This window comes from Brienomyrus brachyistius, chromosome 8, assembly GCF_023856365.1.
Source record: "Brienomyrus brachyistius isolate T26 chromosome 8, BBRACH_0.4, whole genome shotgun sequence".
Classification (NCBI taxonomy): Eukaryota; Metazoa; Chordata; class Actinopteri; order Osteoglossiformes; family Mormyridae; genus Brienomyrus; species Brienomyrus brachyistius.
The window spans coordinates 3,930,037-3,952,802 of NC_064540.1; the positions used below are offsets into that span (position 1 = coordinate 3,930,037).

Genomic DNA, 22,766 nt, shown 5'->3' on the forward strand with positions numbered 1-22,766 from the left:
GCGGTGGATCCAGTGTGGAACTAAGAAATGCTGAGTAGAGAAAACAGAAGGAAAAATACACATGAAGCAGCTAGCTGCAGTTGCTTCCTTGATTACATGAAATCGTGCAATAGAAGTAAAGTATTCGACCGTTCTGTTTGAATGGAATAACACAGCCCCGCTTCCCCATCCCGCTACATTATGTGAACTGGTGTCAAAAAAAAAAAAAAAAAAAACTCGGAAGGAGGTGGAGGAAACTAAAAGTGGGTGGAGTAATAAGACGGAGAAAGATAGCTGCCTCTCCTCTTCATGAGGAGCGAACAAAAATAGGTTATTTGGAGGTGGCCAAAAATACTGAACAGGCTGCGCCTGCTTTGGATTGTGTCTCTGTGTATGATTTGCTGTTTATGAGCCTTTAAACTCATTTTTCCCAAGTGAAGACGACTCCGTGTTTTTTCTTCATTTTTAATGTTTTGTCAGCGCCGTCACGTGATTGCCCTTGGCTTTCTGTAATTTTTACTTTTTAATTTTATTTTTCCTCTCACCGTACAGCCAGCGTAGGAGTAGTAATCAACCACTGTGTCCTCTCTCTCTCTCTCTCTCTCTCTCTCTCTCTTTCTCTCTCTCTCTCTCTCTCTCTCTCTCTCTCTCTCTCTCTCTCTCTCTCTCTCTACGGCATTTCCTCCAGTGAATCTTGCTTTCCGAAAACGAGCCAGGATCCTCGCATCAGTCTTTGCCCATCCATCCGACGGGAAACCCGGAGCCGCTCGACCCGTGCGGGTTTCTTTTCAAATATATATATATATATATATATCAGGCTGGCAACGACACTACGGGACAATTTTAGCAACAGTGGACCTGGAGGCGGGACCGAAAAAGGGATGAAATTGGTCAAAATGACGGGTCAGTTTCTCTTTTTTCCTTGATCTCTTTTCGGAAATATTGCTTAACTCGTGAAACCTCGGCTGTGCGCAAACGTCTATGTGGCGAAGGGCTGCATCTGGGATCTACTGATCGAGACTGGCTAATATAGTCAGTGAAAGTCGTCTATTTGTAGCAAGGAAAGGGGGAGATCGAGGAGAGAGAGAGAGGGGGGGAAAAATCCTCGTTTTGGCCGAGGATTCAAACAAGGAGGGGGGGAATGCCTACAGTTAACTACGAACGAAGTCCTGTGCAAAATGTGCGCCTGCCGTGCGCTGACGACCTTTTAACTAGGTAAGATCTGGCGTGGGAGTGGGAGTCTATCTGCTAGCTACTGTCTCGTAAACTGCTAGATATCCGACTAGCTTAACCGCACTGGAGAAAGAGAGGAGGGTGATATCCGTTCTCGGAACAGGTGCATTTAGAGGAGGAAATATTCCTTGCGAGCATTTCATTTTTTTTCTTTTCAGCTTGCGCTGTCCGGAAGGGAAAGGACATGCACTGGGGGGTTACTTTCATTTATTTAAAAAAGAGAATTGTTTCGGTCTGGGGGATGTGGAAGACGTGTCTGTTTGCAGTATTGGTATATGTTAGCTGTCTGTAAGGACACCCGTCGTTTCGTATTATGCACCCCCTCCACCATCACCACCTCCTGCCTCCGGTCCAAATGAAAAATGGCCTTTGTGGGGAGGCGACTCGGTGTTTGGCGATGAAGTCGGTGTCTAACTATATACCGGCTCCGGACTTGGGGAAATATTTACCTTTGTCGCATGGAAATCTATTGTCAGTGTAACGTGATTTAACTGGCCCGAGTTGGACTCTGATGGTAAAACGAATTACAACGGGACTTAAAGCGTTTTATACGGATATGATTTAAGGTAATGGGACACTTTCCCTTGTTACTTTTGTCTGCAATTCTGGCTTGAGCAATATCTCCCCCCCCCCCCCCCCCCCCCAACCTTGAAGTTTTCTGGCATGTGTTTCAGGAATTTTATTCCTTTCCCACAAGTTCACCCGACACCTGAACTTACTTGTTATAATAAAAATCTCTTTAAAAGTCCGAGCCATACAATACACCCCTATCAGCAAGTTTGTTGGACCAACTTTATTTTCTGTGTGTGACTTGTGATCAATTGTTCAATAACTCATTTCTAATGATCATTTGGGGGAGGGGGGGGGTAATGGTCACTTTGACTGATCAGTGTTGCGCATCCCCGTTTGTATATAGTTGACATAAAAACAAAAAGGCATAAGGCATGCCTAACATTGTGTTGGTCATTTTATTATTTTGCCCACGTCCTTTTCTCCATGGAAACGTTTTAATCATTCAAATGGGGAGGGGGGTCCGTCTTGCGGTCTTCCGAAATTAAATGCAGAGCAGCTGAAAAGGGGAACAGAGCCGGTTTAATGATCACATCCAACGCGCAAATGCTGCTTTTTAATCCAATTTTTAAATCACATACATGCCATTTGTACTGTTATCTGCCGTTTAATGCTGTATTTCAGCCGCAGTACAGTTAGGATCTTGATAATCCACTTGAGTAAAACAGTTCTACGTTTTCTATCTTGATTTTCGTATACACACGACTTGAAATTATATAAATCATGTATGTCCAAAAATTTTTTTTTTGTAAAAATAGATAGGTTACAGGGAGTAAATTTTTGAAAGAGCTCCTACCAAAAATTATAATTAAAGTTGTACTTCAGGTGGGATATTTTAAACAAATCGTTTGACTATTCTGTTGAGAAAAGAAATGTTATACATTTTTCAGGTAATGTTTGGCACAGCTACATACTTTGTGTCAAGTGATGTCCTATAACCGTTTCTGATTTTGCGTTGGATTTTCCCCAGTGAACCGTGTCCGAAATTCACCTTTACAGGCCTTTGCTATATATCCAGCGGTATTTCACGTTTATTAATTTCCGCAAAAACGTACCCTTCGCTCATGAACACTGCTAATCTTATTTAATGTGTTTCACGGCATTACCAGTGGAGACCTCCAGAATTTAAGCGAAGCACTACAATCGTGTGTATATGCATTTTAAGTGATACCGGTTTTAATACATGCTTTCGGATTTTGATTCATATATCGATCAATTACAAGTGAAAAGTAGACGCGGCGGTTTATTTAAATGTGCACTTTGGTTATAGGTGATTATGAGTTAATATGCGCATAACATAATGGCTGACGTTAGAAGACAATTGACTTTTCCTACCACCAAAATCACTGCTGCTATTGATTCGATGATCATCATTAATGATTATGGTAGTTATGAATTGGAGTCGTCATAGCTGGGTGTCTTTTGGTGTGTGGAGAAATTCTTTGCAGGAATAGATTTATATTATTTGCGTCATGGTGTGTAACTTTATGAGGGCTCCTGAGGCCTGAGTCATTTTGTCATGTGTGCCTTAAGTTTTGTGGCACTTTGGGGGTTGCCATGTAGTTCAAAGACTCTGCTCTTGTGAGGAACAAGGGCTTTGTTTCTCTTTGATCTCTCATTCAGACAAATCACATTTACCCAGCTCCGTCTTGGGGGGGGGGGCTTCATGGTTTAAAGTTTGTCCCCCAGAATCCCCCCACCAACTTGTGAGAGGTGGTCTACTATTGCATTGTTTGCCTACCCTGTGCAGCATTTTGCATCCAGTTCTATGTGGTCCTTGTATTTTTTGTTATATGAAAGGTATTAATGATTAAGTTATCAATTTTTTAAAGGGGAAGACTAATTGTATAAGAAAACAAAAGCACTTTCTGCTACAGTACGATTACTTCCTCATAGCCAGGGGGCAAGTTGCTGTAGTTGCTTTGAAATATTCCCTGTTGTTTTCCTTCTGAGGTATCATTTACTAACGATACTGTTTGCTTTAAATACTTTCCAGGATTGGGCAAACCTAGGCAACTGCTACATTTCTAACACTGTATTTTTGAAGCAGGTGGAATTCCTATGAATATTTGCAGGAATTGCGGTTTATGCAGCTTGCTGTTCTGCCAGGTGTACTTTCTGTGACTCTTCTGAAGTGTGCGCATACTAGATTTTATTTTTGAATTGTTTCGCTTCAAAATGGATTCCAAAATAGCAGTTCCTCCGTTGGAATGTGGGGTTTGAGGTCCCCATGAAGCCATTGTACAAGGAAAAGCCATTATCCAGTGATTGCCATCAACCGGCGTGTGTTATGGCTGTGGCCTGAGCATGACTTCCATTATAAATCACACAAAGCCCACTGCCATGATTTGATATGAGATTAGGAGCTCTGATGCTGTGTGTGTGTATGTGTGTGGTCTAGGTATACATTACATTGTGGGGACCAAATGTCCCCACAATGTGACAAAAGCCTGTTATTTTTATATTGCATGGATCTTTTTTTTTCTGCCTCACCAGCGCAAATGCAGTCACAAAACTAAAAAAAAAATTAGAAATGAATGGTTCCCACAATGATAACGATACAAACGTGTGTGTGTGTATGTGTGTTATGGAATGTACCACTGACCGTCCTGCTGTCATCCTCCTCCTCGTTGATAATTCACCACAAGTGACCTTCTGAGGAGCTACAACACAGCTACTAGATGTGAGAAGCATCCTGAGTGCACATTTTTAAATAATTAAAATAGTTTTTAAATCGCATCAGTGATTCAAATAATAGGTGACATTTAAAGTCATTGATGTCCCATAAAATATCGAGACGTATCACCTTTCACTCGGCCTCGTTTTTTTTAGCTTCTGCTAATTACATTTGATTTTGGTTTTTTGCCCAATAAATCATCCCATTCAGTCTGTATTACATATATTTGGTTAGTACAACTATAAGTGTGTTGGGAAGGTCAGTCTTAAAGAGCATTTTGGTGTGTTTGATACCCCTGTGTGCTCCACTATCCGTTTTAGGCCATTTTATGACCATCTGCTTTAATTATAGGCACTGGCAAGAATAGCTGTAATTTAGGCATAACTTGTATTGTCCTTCAAAACCGAAAAAGGTAAAACAGACCTTATTCTGTTTGTGCGGAAGCAGTCTTAACAAAGCTGAGATTAAGCTCCTTGTGAGAGAGGTCACTTTGTTCAGTATAAGCTCTATGTACAGTACCATTACAGTCCATGGTCTTAGGGTGAAGATATATATTCCTGTAAAATGCTTTCAAGTTGAATTATAGAGGTGGTGAATGGGTGGGGGTAAGTATATAGTTGGCATTAATGGTTAGTTGCTTGAGATATAACCCAATTAAGTATATTAGCCTATCACCCCTAACCAAAGTTTAGCAATAAGTTTAAACAACATAAGATATTGCTGTCCATTAGATGTGTTTAATTTCAAGCAGCATTTACAAATGACTGTGGACATGGATAATGTTATATATGATCTAAAGCTTATATCTTTATAATTTTACAATAGTGTGGTTACTATTGTACTATTACTTAACCAGCATAGAAAAAGCTCAGGTATTTTCCCCATCTCCTCTAAATTGCAATCTTTAGGCATGTTAAGGTTTTGGCAACACCAGAAGTTTTTTGCTATGTACATATTGGGCATATGGGGAGTCTCATTTAAAGAAATGCAACATTTTGAAGACTCCTTTGCAACTTTATTATTAGTGTTATTATTTTTTTAAAGGCATTTTCACTGATAGTCAGCTTTAAGCATGAGTGGTTTTCCTATACTGAAAAACACCGAGCACTCCCAAGGTTTTATCTCAATATTGTGCTTCTAAGGCTGCAAAGCACGGCCGAAGTCCGACTTTTTGCGCTAAGGTCCGTAATTGCGTGGTATTAAGCACGTCTGCAGTGTCGTGGGTCAACCTATCCGCCCCGGTAGGTCACAGCGTTTCCAGAGCCGGAAAAAGACTGCCTGCCACGGTTACCTAGCGTTCATTTTATAATTTCCGGGGAGGGGTTATATATTTTGCACTGACTAAGTGTCGATCTGTATGGCATTGCTTGGCGAACTTTGACTAGTTGAAAATTTGCTGAACGGCCACGGCACTGAATGCTGTCTCTTTCCGAGCTTCTTTAGTTTAATGGGAGGACACTGGCTTCTGCCATTGTCGCGATTATTCTCCCCTCCCTCGTTCATCGCCTGCCGCATATTTAGCCTGTTCTTAAATTACATGCACGAAATGTGCAAAAATGAAATAAACACCGTCCGTACATCTGGAAGTATTAGCAAACGACCCCCCCCCCCATTGTTAATCACTCGTCTTGGCGAGGGGAGGGGGCTGAAAGCGGCAGCATGACCTACTTGGCTACTGGGGGGGGGGGGTGGGGGTGTAGCTCCAGGGTTAGGCTTTATCTGCTCGGTAGTCCGTAGCAGCAGCACCGAGACCCATGTAATTCGCGTTACTAAAACAGGTTAACTGCATGCATGCGTTTGGAAAGCAGCGGTTGGCGGGTTAGCTGGCTGCCTGTCTGCGAGGTAACGGCGTCTGACAGGCGCGAAGTCCGCCGCGACTACGAACACGTCCCAAAGCGCAAACTCTCCCATAACGACCGCTTTATCAGGGTTTTCTGCGGAAAGACATTGTCAACATACTAATGAAACTTTATCTCCTTCCGCGCTGCTTTAAATATGCCCGCCGTATATCTGTAGCTATGATGTGGGAAGGTGAAAGTAGCTCCTTTTGTTCCGCCTACATTTATTAAGTCCTATCATTTCGAAAGGGAAAAAGAGGAGTTGATCTTGATTCCAAGATGAAAGGATGCAATGAAAGGAATTCTTTTTTTAAAAAGAAGCCGAATTTTGCTTGGTCCTGATTGCAGCGTGGGACCACTGTTCTGGATAACATCGTTTTAAGCCCTTATTGGGATCCCCCCCGAAAGTAATATCCTGCTATGAATTTATCTGTATGTGAATATTTGTAGGACCTTACAACTTACAGGCAAGCTCGACGAACTAGCTTGTGCCCTTTTCGTGAGGAAGCGTAGAGAATAATTTAGAATTGGGTAGCACACCAAGTATGGCGGGACGCAACGGACTGGCTCATGATTAGAATGGTATTAAATGTCACACAGCATGCGTCAAACGTGGGGCTGGCTATGTGCATTTCTGGGACCCACTAATGTTTTTAATCTCTCTCGATTCATTGGGCTTTCAGAGATGTAGTTAACTGATGAAATGCGGAATGCTCCTCTTTTTATCAAAGCAATTGGCTTTGGTTTACCACATTGGGTGAGACCAATAACACATTTGCATAACGTAGGCAGAGGATTGTTCCCTGTTGCCGTCCAGTTTTAAGATAAAAGGGAAGTCAGTGTGGCCAAAAGAGAGGGCTTCAGTTTAATAACGACAAACAGTGAAATATTTCACATGCCCACACTGCTTTGAGACCAGTGATCTAGGTAAATGCAGAAGGGCAAAGTGTGGGGGATGGCATCTCATAGGTGTTCTGGAGGCTGCCCTGATATTGCACTGCTACTTCTAACACTTACACGCAAGTCTCTGTTTCTTAAGCTGAACAATAGCTGCCAACTTAAAGGGAGGCTACTGAGTGGGTTAGGGTGTTGGGTATTGTGATCGCTGTACTGTTTTCTTCACTGAGTCATGCGAGTGAGGTGTGTGGGTGTGGTGTTTTTTTGGATGGGGTGGGATATTAAGTCCGGCGGAGAATCGGAGTCGCACAGCTTTATCGAAAACTTTCCACAAACGTGATCGGCAAGACAGACTTTCAAAAGGAGAAGTATCCACAGTGGCAATTGATTCCTGTGCTCCAGTTATTTCCCTCAGAGTGCTACGGATAAAACAAACATCCTGCTCAGATTGCATTTTTGGCTTTCTGATCAATATGGTCATGTTTTGCCTTTTTTGCTTTGTCCAGGAGTTTTTTTTTTGGCGTCGATGTGTTCAGCGGTGGCAATGCTAGTTGATGACTGTCAATGGTTGTCAACGAGTTCTTTCAGCTCAGCTGAATCCAGAGCCCCAACAGATGTGCTAATTTGGTATTTAGTTCCAGCGTCCTCTGTGAAGCCATCTGGTTTTCCCTCAACTGGTGTTGGGTAATGGGTCCTGGGTCATTTGTATGTGTGTGGTATTGTGCGGTTAGAGGTGTCTTCTCAAGCCAGTCTGAGGGTGCGACATTTACATGCGTCGTTTCCTATGAGTTAGGCGTTATTCATTTACTAACTGCCTTGCCTTGAGCAAACACTGGCCTCTTTTGCTTGGTTAGCGCCTTTGTTGTTCCATTCTGTCCCCTACACAGTTACTGTCAGCCCCTGTCTCCCTAGTCTTTCTTTCTCCCTTCTCTTTGCGGATTTTTCCTAGAGCATCTCATGAAGTCTGTTGCCAAATTGGTCAAAAATAGGAAAAGGGAAGTGATCTTTCTTCTTGTCGAACATGCGTGGAATGCAGTCACTCCTTCGGTCTCCTCTCCCCTCACTTCACTCTCAGACCAGTCCTCGCTTTCATTCGTTCCTAGGGAACACACTGGGAACTGGACGCTCTCTTATCTTCTTGGATGTCCTGAACATTAAGACGAGCATGCTTGGCAGTCAGCAGTCTCTGATGCCCTGTCCATTTGGGCCACCCCGAGACTTGTCTGCACGAAAATGCTTCTATAGTTCCAAAAAACTTTGGGCTTACACAGCAAAAAACAACTATTGAAGACTGAACAAAAATACCCTGTGTATGCATTTCTTATTTTTTTTTTTCTCTCCGCTTACCAGACTCTTCTGAACTATCTTCAGTTCTGTGGAACCCAAGGTGCATGTTCTACATGGCCTAATTAAATCCTGTACAGTTGGACTTCTTAAGGGGCTGGTGCAAGGGGAAGTACGCAAACTGTAGTGCCTCTGCAACTTTCCTTGCCCAGTAGGTATAATTGGAGCACATCCAAGAACTAAGCAGTGCAAAGGAGTTTTCTGCAATCTGGGTTGTGTCATCATTCACCCCTCCCACCCGAACCAGTTATCGGCAATATTATTATCGTGGCGATAAGGCATGGACCCAGGCCTTGTCATGGGCGGTCCCTGCTTCTCGTTTGACCTTGCCGGAACTATTTTTGTCCAGATATGTGGCCGAGAGGGGGGCCAGGGATAGGGGAGAGGACAGGATGTGTATTTATAGACGGACTCCTGATAAGAAAGTGAGAGGAGGATTTGCAGTAGTACCAGGAGATATGAAGATATATTACTGCATCTATCTTTCACTTTACTTGTAGAGTGTCTTTGCCCCTTAGCGGGGGTTGGGTTGGGCTGTAGGTGAGAGGTTAAGAACTGCTGAATAGACAGGAAAAATGTGTAAAACAACCCAGCCAAGAGTTTGGCTGTAGATGGGTTAAGACATCAACTAATGCGCCCTGGGCATGTCAATGGACATTTTTTGGGCAGGTTGGGTGCTATGACTTCAACAGGGGGGTCTAGGGCTACCAGCTGTCCCTGGCCACCTTCCACCCTCCCAGCTGTCTGTCCGTCTCCAGACACCCAGCAATCACTGGTGGTCCGTTTCTTTAATGGCGGGTTGCGCGACTTCCTCTATGAGCTGTGTCCCTGGGCAGCTGTTGTTGTTTTTCATTCATACTCCAGCTGTCCCACCATTCCATTTTAGCGCATCAGCCAAATTAGTTATCATAAATGTAATAATAGGTGACGAGGCGCCGTGAGAGAAAGGCAGTCAGCGGTGGCCATGCGATCTGCTTGTGTGTGTCCGCCCCCCTGCTTGGGGTTCAGTGGATGTCACTGGAATAACTGTAATTGAGTTGTAATTAAAAGTTGTCCGACGTTGTGGATATCCAAAAAAAAAAAATGCAGGATTGAGATTAAGCCTGAAGGAAAACAGGCTACTGTCTTGCGTGACGTTCTCAAGACCTTGAGGGTGAGAGTGAGCGTCTGTGTTTGGGGGGGTTATGAAGTGGTGTGAGGGACATCGGTTATTTGTGCTCTCGTAGAAGCCTGAAGAGGTCTTATCTGAACTACACAGGACACAGCAGCATGACAGAATATAAATGTTGATGTTTTTCACTCCGAATCCAAGCCCTTGCCCCCTTTCCTCTATATTTGTCCCTTGCTCATAGGGAAGGGGTACTGGAAGTCCCCCTGTGTTTCTCAGTGATCATACCCCCACAATTAGCATACTGCATAGATGAGCGGAGGGAGAATTTGTGGATATCTAATTTTAGTAAAATGTAATTATCATGCCTACCCATGGGTTCTAAAGCAGTGGAAAAAACAATCAACCCACTTTATAAAAAAAAAAAAACACAGAGAAAAAAATTGGTGCCTCATTGTTCTGCCCTTTGCGTTGCAGTGACATAATTAGGTGCTTTGAAGAAATGCATGAAAAGGACCCGGCAGAGGGCTAAATCTCTGGATGAAGTGATGGCTGGAGGCGCAGAGCCCCAGGCACTGAGTTCGGGGGGGGGGTGGCCGTGTATGAGAGCAAGAGTTAGCACCACCAGTTTTGCTTAGAAGGTGTTCTGCTTCAAGCAAGAACAGTTTTTAGGAAGCAGCATTTAAATTATCGATTACCTTTGTTTAGGTTTTAGAACTGAAATGAAACTTGGTGGAGGTGAGCAGATGGGTCTTCATTCTGTATTCTTGGGAGGGGGGATTTTATATACACACACACATATATATTTATTTTATTTTATTTTGTGTGTGTGTTTTTCTTCCTCCCAGAGGTGCAGGTGACGTTATGCCTTTCAGTGACGTGTAAGGTGACCGTTGAGGGTTAGAAGTGTGATAATCTTAGCCAGGGGGAGCACATAATTCGTGAAGGTCAACATCTCAGGTACGAAACCATTGGTCAGTGTCAGGGTGGTGTGACGAATGGGTTCTATTGACAATAAATAGGGGATTTAGCTGATTAACGAACTGAAGACTAGGCTTGGTGAGTGTATGTAAAAAGTCCATTATCCCTGCGTTAGATATCTCATGGCTTTTGGCTGTCAGGGTCGTCAGTTATTTATAATGTGAATATTTCGTTTGTTGTTTGTTTTGCTTGAAGCGTATTTGAGATGTATTGTGTAAAATATGACTTGCTCTTTAATATGGCTTTTGTTTGTCAGGTTTAAATGCACATTTAGCACCAGAAGCCTGTACTATTAGACCAGACACAGATCGATGGACGCATTAAGGCACAGTTACCCCCTCGAATCAAACTGTTGTGCTTCATTCTTTTCCTTTTTAAGCTTCATTAATAAAAAAGTTATGAGATGGGAGAAAAGGCATGATTTAGGAGTGGGGGGTGGAAGACAAAGATTTGCTAACAGAGTGTCATGACAGCGCTGACAAGTTAACTAGGTGTGAAAGCACTTTCATTCTGGTTTTATTCTCAGTGAATCTTCCATTGTGTACATTTTATAGGCTTTAAAGCGGAGTGTGTGTCTGTCTGTCTGTCTGTCTGTCTGTCTGTCTGTCTGTGTCTGTCTGTCTGTCTTTAGGGAGTGTAAGCAAAGACCCAAAGGCAATTCCAGCCCAAAACAAAGAGGTGTATGGTGAGGGGGCTCATGATGAAATCTGGAATGGATCCAGATGACTTTGGTTTTGTCATTTCTGTTGTCTTTTATAGTGAGATCTAAATGATTGCTGTGCCCCAGGGACAGGAGGTCCTGTTAAGCTTTCATGGTCTGTACCAAGGCCAAAGCCTCATAGTTTTTGCTGAGCCAGAGTAAACTGTTGGTCCTCTACTGGAGGAGTGAAGTAATTCACAATACTCCCCTCATATTCTTTACCATGGCTATCCAAAGGTGAAATTAACATAAAGATACATAAAATTGTAGCCTTCTGTAGTAATTATGTCTTAATTCTGAATTATTGTGTTTAGACATTGGAAATATTTCAGATGGTGAGAGAACTGCGACACAGAACATGAATATTGATTAATAAGCCAGTAATAAACAGGGAAACAAAATGGAGCAAAACACAATCGATCACATGATTTCTTTCAAAAACACGACTTCACTGTTTTTTGGGGAAATGTTTGTTTCAATGGTTAATCAATCAACAAACAAACAAACAAAGATTTATTGACTCCCTAAAGGTTGCAGAACAGTTACCTGTTGTTTTTTGATACCAAGCGATTACTGCTAGCATGTCACTCTATTGATATACAGTTTGGTCTATTTTTATTGAATACAGATCCTGCAATGAATTGCTGAAGATAGAATTGAAACTGAAACTCCGTCATTAGAAGTCGGACCAACCCCCCGACCCCGTCCCGCCCAGCACCGCCATTTTATGTATTGTTTTCTGACAAAGCGTAAAGTAGCACTTAACGCACAGCACTGTTGTTCTACATACTTCCCTTCTCTTTTCTCCTTCCCTCTTCTGGCTCTTCAAAGTCTCTCTGACTCGCCGCGTTTCATCGGCGCCTGTAGGTAAATAATCCCCGCGGCTCTGGCTAAGCTGCACGCCGCGCGTGGAAACACGTAGAGCAGCGGTCTTCTGTAAGCAGAGAGGCGTTGCAGTGAGACACCAGGGGCGCATTACCGGAGACCTAAGTGTTTGTATTACTTGTTGCTATGAAACGGATGCCGATAGAGAGCAGAGGGGAAGGTCTCCTCGCATGGAACTTCAAACCCTAAAACAAATGATAGCGAATAATTTGGCATTTTTAAGCAATTTTTGAGCACCTTGCTATCACAGAAGTAAACACCTCCTCCAAAATCCCTTCTGTTGATTTTGTGTTTTTATTTGAGTTTCCTGTGTGCTGGGATATGTCTTGTAAACTGAGTTTTTTTTGCCAATATGTGTGGGTATGTGTGTCTTTTATAGAGACCCTTCCCCAGTTGACGTTTTCACTGGCTCAGGAAGTCTCTTACACCTATCATGCCACTTGACCTCACCAGACGCCACAAAATAAAAATGGGCTCCATGTTGCCCGTTGTCCCTCGTGCGCTCGACCCCCCCCCCCCCCCCCCCCGATGCCATTTATAGTGTCGTCAGCTGTGCAGACAGGAACTTAAATGGGCAGCCTCATTCTAGCCTGGGCGCTGGAGACGGGAAGACAGCGACCATAGGCCGGCCGGGGAATTCCCCCGCAGCGGACGGACATCCGCCAGGCTGTTTGAGGGCCTGCACGCTGCTGGCAGTAACCGACACTTCTTCAGAGTCGTAAATCACGTAGGCAACTTGGCCGCCCGCTAGCTTGCCAAGATAAGACTGAGGCGACAGCACCAAGTGAATGTCTGCATCTGAAGCCATCTGGTGACTCTCTCTGCCTTGGCTCCTCTTGATAAAAAAAAAAAATCTCTGCATGGAAGTTTACCGCAAACAGTAAGTAAATGCCGAAAAGTTTCACATGATGCCATGTTGGAGGCAGTGCCGAGTCCACTCTACACTCCAGTCAGTAGGTGGCAGCAGTACAAACTGATGCTCAACTATTTGTGATGCCACAGATATCTGTGATTTTTGGATGGCTGATCAAGGGTTTTGTGAAAAACCTATATATGTATATATATTGCAACCAGATAGGAAAATGCATGCTGTTGTCCAACTGAATATAATATTAGTGTGCATATTTATATATGCATTTTAATTAATATAGCAGGCACTGTTCACTAGACATTAATTCCAGAATGAATTCTGGCTTAATTTGTTTGGATGTTCTTTTAAGCAGGTCTAAAATTTGATGTCCCCCCCCCCATTTATATTAGAGATTAAATTGGTGAGACTGAACCCCCATTAGCAGTACTTTTTGCAGCAAGTTGCTAATTTGACAGAATTACACTATATATAATATATATTTTTCTTGATGCAGGTGGAACTTTTTTGGAATGTCAGTATTTAGCATGTGAAGGGTGTTGATTTAATGTGAATCAAACGAAGAGGTTTATCTCTTCTCAGTTTAGCCTTGTCCTTTAAACTGCATAAATGTAATTTAGCAGTCAGGCTGGTACAGAGCATGTATATCGCATAACCCTGGTGATTTTCCCAGAAGAACATGCAGTTTGTACCTCATGTGGCAGTATCTGAGAGGTAATTTCAGCCGTACTTGAGTTGAGGGAGGCCTTTGGTTGTGTTCCAGTTGCTGTGTCAAAGGTGTGTTCGGCTTAAAAAGAAAAATCAAAACCTGCCTGACAGTTTACTAAAACTTGAAAGTGACTTTAAAAATGGCATTGATGTATGTCAGTTATGTTGAAATAAATCTGGATCTGCCTTTTCCTGTAGGAGCTTAACCCCCTTGACTCAACTCTAAATTATTCACTCTGAAAATGTTCTATAGAATAGCATATAACGTGACCTGAATTTAATTATGAGTTGTGCACATATTTCCCCAGTGATGATAATCTAATAATTTTGAAAATGTTTATTTTATTAATACATGTGACATTGTTTACTTGGCAGAAACGATTCCCTTTGACTTTTTGATCTTGGACTAACTAATTTCTTGAGAGGGATTTTAAACATGGTTAGAAAATACCCATAATTTCACTTTGGGGGAAAAATTCTCAATTGCAGGGAAGTCGAGCAATGCCAGATTTTCTGTATTTTTTGATCACGAGGAGAGAGTGGCCCATTAGACTGGGATATGGACGAATATTCTTTCTTTAATCACTCTGTGCTGCACTCACAATTAAATTTAACTTGGTCTGCACTAGTGTGCTCTGCATTCCACGGCTGCCACTCTATAAACGCCAGCTATCAAAGTTACATTATGACTAATAAGGCTATCAAAAATTGTTTTAAATAGCAGCCTTTGCCCACAGCCATACTGTCAAAGCATAGATGTTAAGGAAATTTTAAAGCAGTACTTTAAAAATAAGGCTAGATAATCTTGTGGCCCGTCCGATGGAGACAGGCTGGGAGGAAAAGGTCTGGAGGGACGTGTTTGGTTTCTAAGAGTAAAGGAGTTTGAGTTAAAACGCTGTATTCTGTGATACTCCCTTCGCTGGCAATATGAAACAAGCCTGCACGTCTGTGTTCATGGCAAGTTATTTTACCCCTTGGAAAAAAGATGGGTAATTGTCTGTCTGAGTGAAAATAAAGTTTGTCCTCGAGTCCAGGGTTGGTGGTGGTGGCGGCGGTGGGGGGGCCTGTGACAAACCTTCAAGCTGCTAATCCTCATCTGATTGCACCCACGCAGGCTGCAGCCCGTCCAATTAAACCCAGCATGTCACGTTGTGCCGAGACCCCCCCCCCCCCAGAATAAAGGCAGTGCATGTGAGATCTGAAGCACCTGGCGTTTTTACACCCCCCTTGAATCCCCCCCACAGATTTCTTCCCAGCTAAGCGGTGGCTCTGGGCTGAATGGGGCGTGGGGGGGGGGTGTTCTGCCTGTGAATCAGTCACGCCTGTATCATCCCACGGCCCCGACCCTCGTGTGACCTGAGCAGGGGGCTGTGGGAAAAGACGTCGCTCCCATCCATGCTGTCAATCAGGGTGCTGCCTTGCCTTAAATGGGGAGGCATCCCACAACCAAAAAAAAATCACACGCATCCATCATGCTTACTGTGGTAAAGACCCACACTAGTGAAAATGACCATTTTTAGTTTGGTAGTCTGGGGTATCTCCATCTGTGACTTTTGCTATAAATATAGATGATACATTTGCCTTTTTAAATCGCAGTGGGTTTGTGGGACAGGGAGGATTGGAAATCAAAAACAGCACTGGGGGGTTGTTTTAATTTAAATATTATAGTACTGGATCTGGGAGCCTGTGAGAAGGAGCAAGTTCTGATTCCGCTTCAAATGAATGTCTCCCGGTGGTATCAGGAGGGGAACTATTATTTCGCGTGTTTATTTTTGGGAGGAAAAAATAGTACGCGTTCCGAATTGTTCACGAGGCACTGATATAATTTATGGCCTTAATGTAGGCGAAGAACCAAGCTTTGACCGGTGAGCAGTTGCCTGGCTGAGAAATCATTGCTGTTTGCTTCTGGTAGCTTTCGTATGGTCAGTGATGCAGGTCCTGGCGCAGCACTGTGGGTATGGCTCCTCGCTGGCGTTTCCTGGCCTTGTTACATGCTCTCTGAGCCGACTGTCATGGGCCATCAGCTTGCGGGGGCGCGGTTTAGGGGGAGCGGGACTGGGGATGTCTCTTTGAGTCTCTCAGTAGCCTCCCCTCTTATATTCAGCCTGTTTATTTATCCATTTTGCTGGCGGACGCTCGAGCGATGAAAGGCGTCCTTTTCTTTCCCTCTCTCCTCAACAGCGGTGCTGGAGACTTCATCAGACCCTTTGTGTACCCTGAATAAGCGTGGCTTATTATACAGCCATAAAACCCAACACTCCCTGCTCGGGCACTGGCACCCACAGCTGTACCTGTCAACTTCAATGGGGAATGCAAAGGATGCTACGGGATACGGCTTGTAAAATATATATATAAGTGGTCGTTTGAGTGCGCAAGCATGAGCTGTTCAGTCGATCAGTTAACGAAACCTTCTAGTTAATCCGTATTCCACTGTATTACATAACTTGTGAGTTGCCATGTTTTTGCACCCAGTCGATATACAAATCAATGGGATGGGAATGCCTTTAGCACTTCAGAAAACGCACCCGTGTCAGCAGGTCGGTCGGTCTCAAGCCCATACACACTTTTGGAATAAGGATAGGACACACGTCATTACAGAATAAGGACCTTTGGACTGTTAATCCACCTGTCAAGCCCTGCTTTGGGCCCCCATCTGCTGTAGCTGAAAATTCAGGGACGCGTAAGCTAGTTAGGTCGATATCGTCCATTTATCACTCCGCATCCATTCGTGTTAGCATGGAAACACTGGCCACAACATCCCCTCCCCCACCTCGGACATCTTACTCCGAAGGCTTCCTCTCTCCTCAGCTTACCTTCCAGAGTAACCTTTGAATATAAAGAGAATCCGTGAATGTGAATGCTTTCTCACGAACGTCTCCATTGGCGCGTTTTCGATGTGTGCGTGTCACTGCCTCCTTGTGGAAAATGAGAAATAAATATATAAATGGGTCTTCTGAAAAGGCAGGAAGTCTCTTTGTGAGGATGGATGGCTGATTTTATTTATTTATTTTTATTTATTTTTTTTGTAGGACATACGGACAATAGTTGTTGCATAAATGTTCCTGAAGGCCTAAGATGCTTGGTTTTTTTTCCCTTCACCCTCTCAAACCGCGTCAGCAGAGACCGTGCATGTCCTTATGGGAGATGGGCTGCTTTGAACTGTTTCTACCGACTGTAAGCTACTCCTTGGGAAGGAACCACACAGATGAATGTCTCAGTGTCCAACTTTACGCTCGGGAGCCTCCATACACTGTTTAAAGGGAGCAGATTATGACAAACTCAGATAGGCTAACATCTTGCTTTAGATGGAGGTCAATTTAAAGTAGCTCTCCTCACTGGGAAGGTGTAACAGTCTCGTCATTGAACTGTTTTGGTTTGTTTGTTTTCTGTGAGCCTGGTGCTTTGAGCCAGGTGATTTCAGTGTGAAATAGCGGGGACTTGTTGAATTTTGACAATGCCGCACTGATGGCTCTTCCTTAGAACGTTAGCGATTTTATCTGACTCTTGTGTTTTTTCCCTCCCTCTCTCCTTGCAGGGTTCAGTCTTACGATGGGAATGTAACTTCACCGAGAAACGAACTGCTAACCCGTCGAGAAAGCAGACCGAAGAGGAGAGGCAACCAAGAAGCCTGGAGGAGCTCTCAGCCAGCGCTGGTGCATGCTGCCCCTTTGATGGGTCGTCCTTCTAGGCACGAGCGAGGAAGAGCAAGCATGAGCGACAGACAGAGCGAGGGCAGATTTGGGGCCCAATGCCTCCCGTGGATGGGCAGGACTGTCTTTCTGTTACTGGGGCTCCTCCTGACCCCGGCACAAGGAATGTGGCCCAGAGGACAGGTGGAGATCCTGGGAGAGCTGCCCGGACAGCTGGAAGCCTCCATGCACTCGTCCATCATGTCAGACCTGCCGGAAGCCCCCGCCGAGGTGACTTCTTCCGTCGGGCTCCCAGACTCCTCTGCGGTGGTTGGCCGCCTCTTTCAGATGAAGCTTCCGACAGTTTTAGATCCCAGCAGCACGGTCAAGGTGAGCTTTCGGCAGACGGCGGTTTTCAATAATGTCTAACTCAGAGTGGCATCAACTGTTTACGTTGCGTAAGTTTCCAGTTTCATTGTCTCATGTTCCAAGGAACTCCAATGACATTCTTGTGCCATCTGTGTTGTAGGGTAGGGGACAGGTGCATGGGAAGACAGTAAGACAAACTGCAGTGCAATATGGGACAGGCAGTAGTCTAATAAAAGACAAGACAATGCAAGACAGACCTTAGTGCAATAAACATACCGGGGTCCTCTTTCAAGAAACATTTTGAGAACAGCGTGGGAGAAGATTAGGCTTGAGTCGTTGGATAACATATAAGTGATTTGAACAATGTTCTGCTAACTTCACTATACTTTAGCTACAGCCACTTGGAAGTTCCTTCCCCACCCCCCCCCCCCCCCCCCAAAAAAAAAACTGTGTGTAAATGCTATTTTGTTATAGTGTAACTTGGTCTAATCTAGTATTCAATTTGCGTCATAGTCAAGTAGTTGTCAGGGTTGACCTTCACAAGGATGGGTACAATCAGTTAGCGAATAAATTCAACGAACTTGTTAGCATGTTTGGAGGTAAAAATCTGAAACGATTAACTGTAAGAACATATCGGTTTTCTAGCCACTTTTAGCTGCAATGCTAGAGGACAGATTACTCCTATTGTTGGTGTACAGGAGGGGGTGGGTAGATCGTCTTGTCCTGACTTTTCTTGATTTTTTCTTGAAAAAACAAAGGTAACGTAAATGACTCGTTATCCTCGTAGCTATAGCGGCGGTCTGTGATTTTTTTTTGAAAGAAGGGAGGTGCTGCTGAAACCCATTGTGGCTCCTGCTGCCTTTTCATTCTCTGCTTTCACTGGTCGGTTGGTTTCTCTGAATGGCTTGCAGAGGCCCAAAATGGCCCGGCTATCTTTGTGTGAGCCATGCCGGCGAGGCATTTAAATGGGAATGCCTGACCCCGGTGTGTATCCAGGCATTGTCTGCTGCTGGCCCCAATCAATCCGGGTATCTCCCCAGACTGCCCTTATAATTCTAGATCCCGAAGATCATTTATTCCCATCAAATACAGGATGGTTTTTTTTTTTTTTTTTTTTTTTTTTTTTTTGAAACCACGCATTTGGTAAATCTTGTTTGACAGCTTTGGATAAAGAATGCAAAGGGGTTTCTTGTCCTGTGTTTTTCATTCAGAGTCGTACAGCTGTTTCCACCCACAAACTTTTTTTTTTTTTGGCAAACTCTGCTAATTACCTTTTCCACCCTTCGCTCAGCAAGAGGAATGTTTCTGGTCTTTAAAACAGAATTGAAACGGTAGAGTCGTTTTTGTTATTTTCCTCTTTTTGACACGGCTAACGTCTTGTTCGCCTGTGTTTCTCTGCTTGGTTTTAATTTACAGCAGTGGCATTTCTCCAGCTCTCATGTAAGCTGTCAAAAAACAAGAAGGTCGGCATGACGATATCATTTTGATAGGCGTAGTTTTAATGAGGGGAGGATTGATTTCACCGCTATCGATAAAATTGGATGGATCCTTGTAAATCTTAAAAACAAAAATTGCTAAATACTATTTAATATCACTCAGTCTGTAGCCTACTTTCCTTTCAAATGCAGTCAGTTGTTTGTGTTTAGTCGATGTGTTTTGGTGTGGAGAACATTTTTTTGCCTTTTTTAAGCTGTAAAACGAATGCGGGTAAAAGCAGCGGCTTATACTTGAAACTCACCATCGCTAACGGACATAATAACCTTGCTATGCAAGACAGCAGAATCCTAATATTATGGAGTAGGCCTTGTTTTATTTCCAACAATGTTTAAATGTCAGTGATGTTGTGTTCAACCAAAAAAGCATAACATTTGCCAAAACTCAATAAATAATAAACGACGTAATAGGTAGTGGAGGTTAACGTTTAAATATCTGTCTAAAAAGAGTCCTTCAGCATCAGCATGCACTTCCTGAATCCTGAGACAGATGTACCTATTCAGCATAACTGCCACTGCAGGTCCCACTATATCAGACCATATAGTTCTATTAAAGTGCTTTTGGGTGCTGAAAAAATAATCAACACATAAAGCCTATTTACGTTTTTTTTTCCACACCTCTGATACTTTTTAATGTTCTAAGATTCATGTGGTGGTTGAGTATCAAAAGAGTGATGGATAAAAGCAGAAGCTGCCAGGCCTCACTTTCGTCTTTTGTGATAAACGTAGCCTTTGATACGGCGGAGTTAAAAACGTTGAACATGAGGGTTTCCCCTGCCCTTCCATCTCCAAACATCCAGCCTCCTGGCCCTGCTTTTGTTCTTCCGTGCCCATCCTGTCATGACTGGATCCTTTATTTCCTTGCTTTTTATCGCAGGGAGACTGGTCCTGTAACCTAAATCACGCCCAGAAAAAAAAACCCATGGAAATCCGCTTGCCGCACAGATGAAAACGGTTGTGACTGTGAGTCATTTGTGCGTCTGGTCAGGGCTAAATCATTTAGGATTGGCTAGGAGTCATACAGCAGTAGTACTTATTTGTTTTGATTCTACCAGCTTAGCAACTGGCATGTAGCATCAGTGTTTTCTTGGCTGTATATCTAGCGTGTCGGTGACTTTGCTGAACACTTTCGACTCCCCTGACCAGCCTGACCTCCTTAGAATTTGTCTTCATCTGGGCGAAAGAAGGCGCAATATCTTTTTAGATGGTACCAGCTACATATGGAGGCTAATTAAAACGATAGATTTAAAAAATCCCTGCTTGGCTCTGTTTTGTTGTCCAGAAGAGGGCGGCCATCTTTGCCGGGTTGATGCATATATGAATGTTCATTGGCTTGATTAGTTCCTTATATGCAAACCTGGAAAGTTTTTGAAACAAAGCATTTCATTATTTTCATTTATTCGTTTTTAAAGAAGAAAACACTTCACCAACAGTTGGAGCAAAGCTGTCGGTGGCATGGCTCAGGTTGTGCTGAAGGATGTTCCCACCTGTACTCGTGGGAGGATGTGGGTTGCTTCAGCACTGGTATGTGAGACGTGGACTCCAGTGAGATTGGTAGCGAACAGCCGGACTGTGGGCGCATATCCGCCAGGGCTAGCAGCTCCTCTGTTTGCATTTCCTCCCTCTTTCATTCCATTGTCTTTCCTTCAGTGGCAGGGAAAGATTTGCATTCTTTTGCCTCTGAATGGTTAATTTAAGGTCTAGTAACAAAGTAATGTTCTTTGCGTACTGCCATCGGAGTGCTGCTCTTTTCTTTTCTCTTTTTTTCTAAGACATACAAACCTGGGGCTGCTCTAAGGCGGCCTTCCCTGAGCAAACAGGCACAGACTGGCTCAAGTGGAACTCTGAAATGTGGAAAATAACTTTAATTAATTACATTTTTTTGTCACTGGGGGTGCTCTTTGTTTTCTGTGAATACTGGCCAAATCAAGTCACATTCCTGAAAGGGATCAGCTTAAAATATGCTAAGGCCTGCATTTTATAAGGTTACATAAAAAATTGAGGTGAACGCTTAAGCGGTGTCCCATAATGTGATCAAAAATGAATAGTGCTTTTCAAACACTTTTACTCCTATTTTCAGATTTCTTTTTCCCCTCGCCTCTTGTGAATGGTTCAAGTTTTCCTTCCTTTTCCAGTGAATGTTTAACTGCATAAAATGAGTTTTTAACACCAGGCCCCAGCAAACGCCTACTTGGCCATCCTGTACAGTCTCCACCCGCCCACCCCCTCCAAAATCTTTCCACTGTTAATAATCGGTCAGGCTGATTCTTGTCCAGGCTCCGTTTCTGCCTCCTCATATCACAAAGACATGCTTCGTCCTACTCTTTAGAAATATGAATCTTATCTTTTCAGCTGTCTTCAGACTACAACAATGGCTGCCCCTATTCTCGGGCCCTGTCCACAATCCAGTTTAACAATGACTCTTTCTTCCTGCACCGCAGCACGAATCCCCCCCCCCCCCCCTCAGAATTTTTTGTTTATTTTACTTTCAGAAAGCATATTCATGGTCGTATGTGTTTTCCTTGGGATAAAGATGGGTTTGCATCCCTTTGTCAGGTTGTTCTTGATGCCGTCCATACGTATGTCACGGTCTTTACTGGCTTTAATAAATTACAGTGGGTTTATTTTTAACATGCTGCTCATTAACCTAAAAGTGATACAGCCCCAGCCCTTTTCTTTCCAAACAATCGTGGAAAATTCCTGCGTCAGTATTCATCTTGTGGACAACGGGGCATTTCTGCAGTAATATTCGGTCAATGTTTCTGTCAGCGTCCGATAAAATGGCAAATTTGCTTACAAAATTCAAAGAGGGCTTCACTCCAAGAAACAATGAAAGTGGTTACATTTTAAGTCCGAATTGGTGCAATGGAGGTTGCACTGAGAAAACCTGAGAGTTGGTCTGGTTTTCTTACTGCAGAAATGTAGTCATTCTCATAATTGAACAGGTCATGTGACAGTTTTGGGTTGATTGTTTTCTCTGTGCCTGGAAACCTTGTTTGTTTAGTCCTGGTGGAGAGTGACATGGGCTGTGATGTGGAAAAGGGTATTGCTCAAATGACCCTCTTACCATCTACGTGTGTGTGACTGGACCATCATCCATCATGCCTGATTTGCTAATGGCACGGGCTCCAAAACAAAGCCTTCTCTTTGGCTTGTTGATAATGGATACCGATGGTAGCCTGCCACTTGCTGAAGGCAAAATGCTTTACTGTTTGCTAAAGATATGCCCACAGGCATTAGTTGCATGTCTGAAGAGTTGTGGTTGTGGTCATTGTTGGATATTTTGACATTTAATTAAAATAAATGAATATTCCAGAGTTTATGATTCAAATTTATAGACGAGGCTAAATAAATGAATTCTTTATTATGCCTGTAAATCATGGATTTCTTTACGTTGTAGCAGCCCCGGTCTTTTCCAATCCATTTAACAACAAAGACTCCGAATGGCTTTTTGCTTGCTTTCTGCTGTATCTGATGTATTGCTTTT

At 43.4% G+C, this 22,766-nt stretch overlaps 1 protein-coding gene across 3 annotated transcripts in view; it reads left to right on the forward strand.

Moving 5' to 3' along the window:
- The first annotated feature begins 282 nt into the window (after positions 1–282).
- The window catches only part of dag1 (dystroglycan 1), a 29,531-nt gene continuing 7,047 nt past the window's right edge, over positions 283–22,766 (forward strand). The window contains exons 1-2 of one of the 3 annotated variants that reach the window (XM_049023658.1): positions 283–882; positions 17,324–17,807. In XM_049023658.1, the coding sequence (XP_048879615.1) occupies positions 17,460–17,807 (348 nt within the window). In that variant the 5' untranslated portion in view covers positions 283–882; positions 17,324–17,459. Of the gene's footprint in view, positions 883–934; positions 1,195–12,823; positions 13,093–17,323; positions 17,808–22,766 lie in introns of those variants that run through there. The other 2 variants (XM_049023656.1, XM_049023657.1) reach the window with 2 other exon arrangements.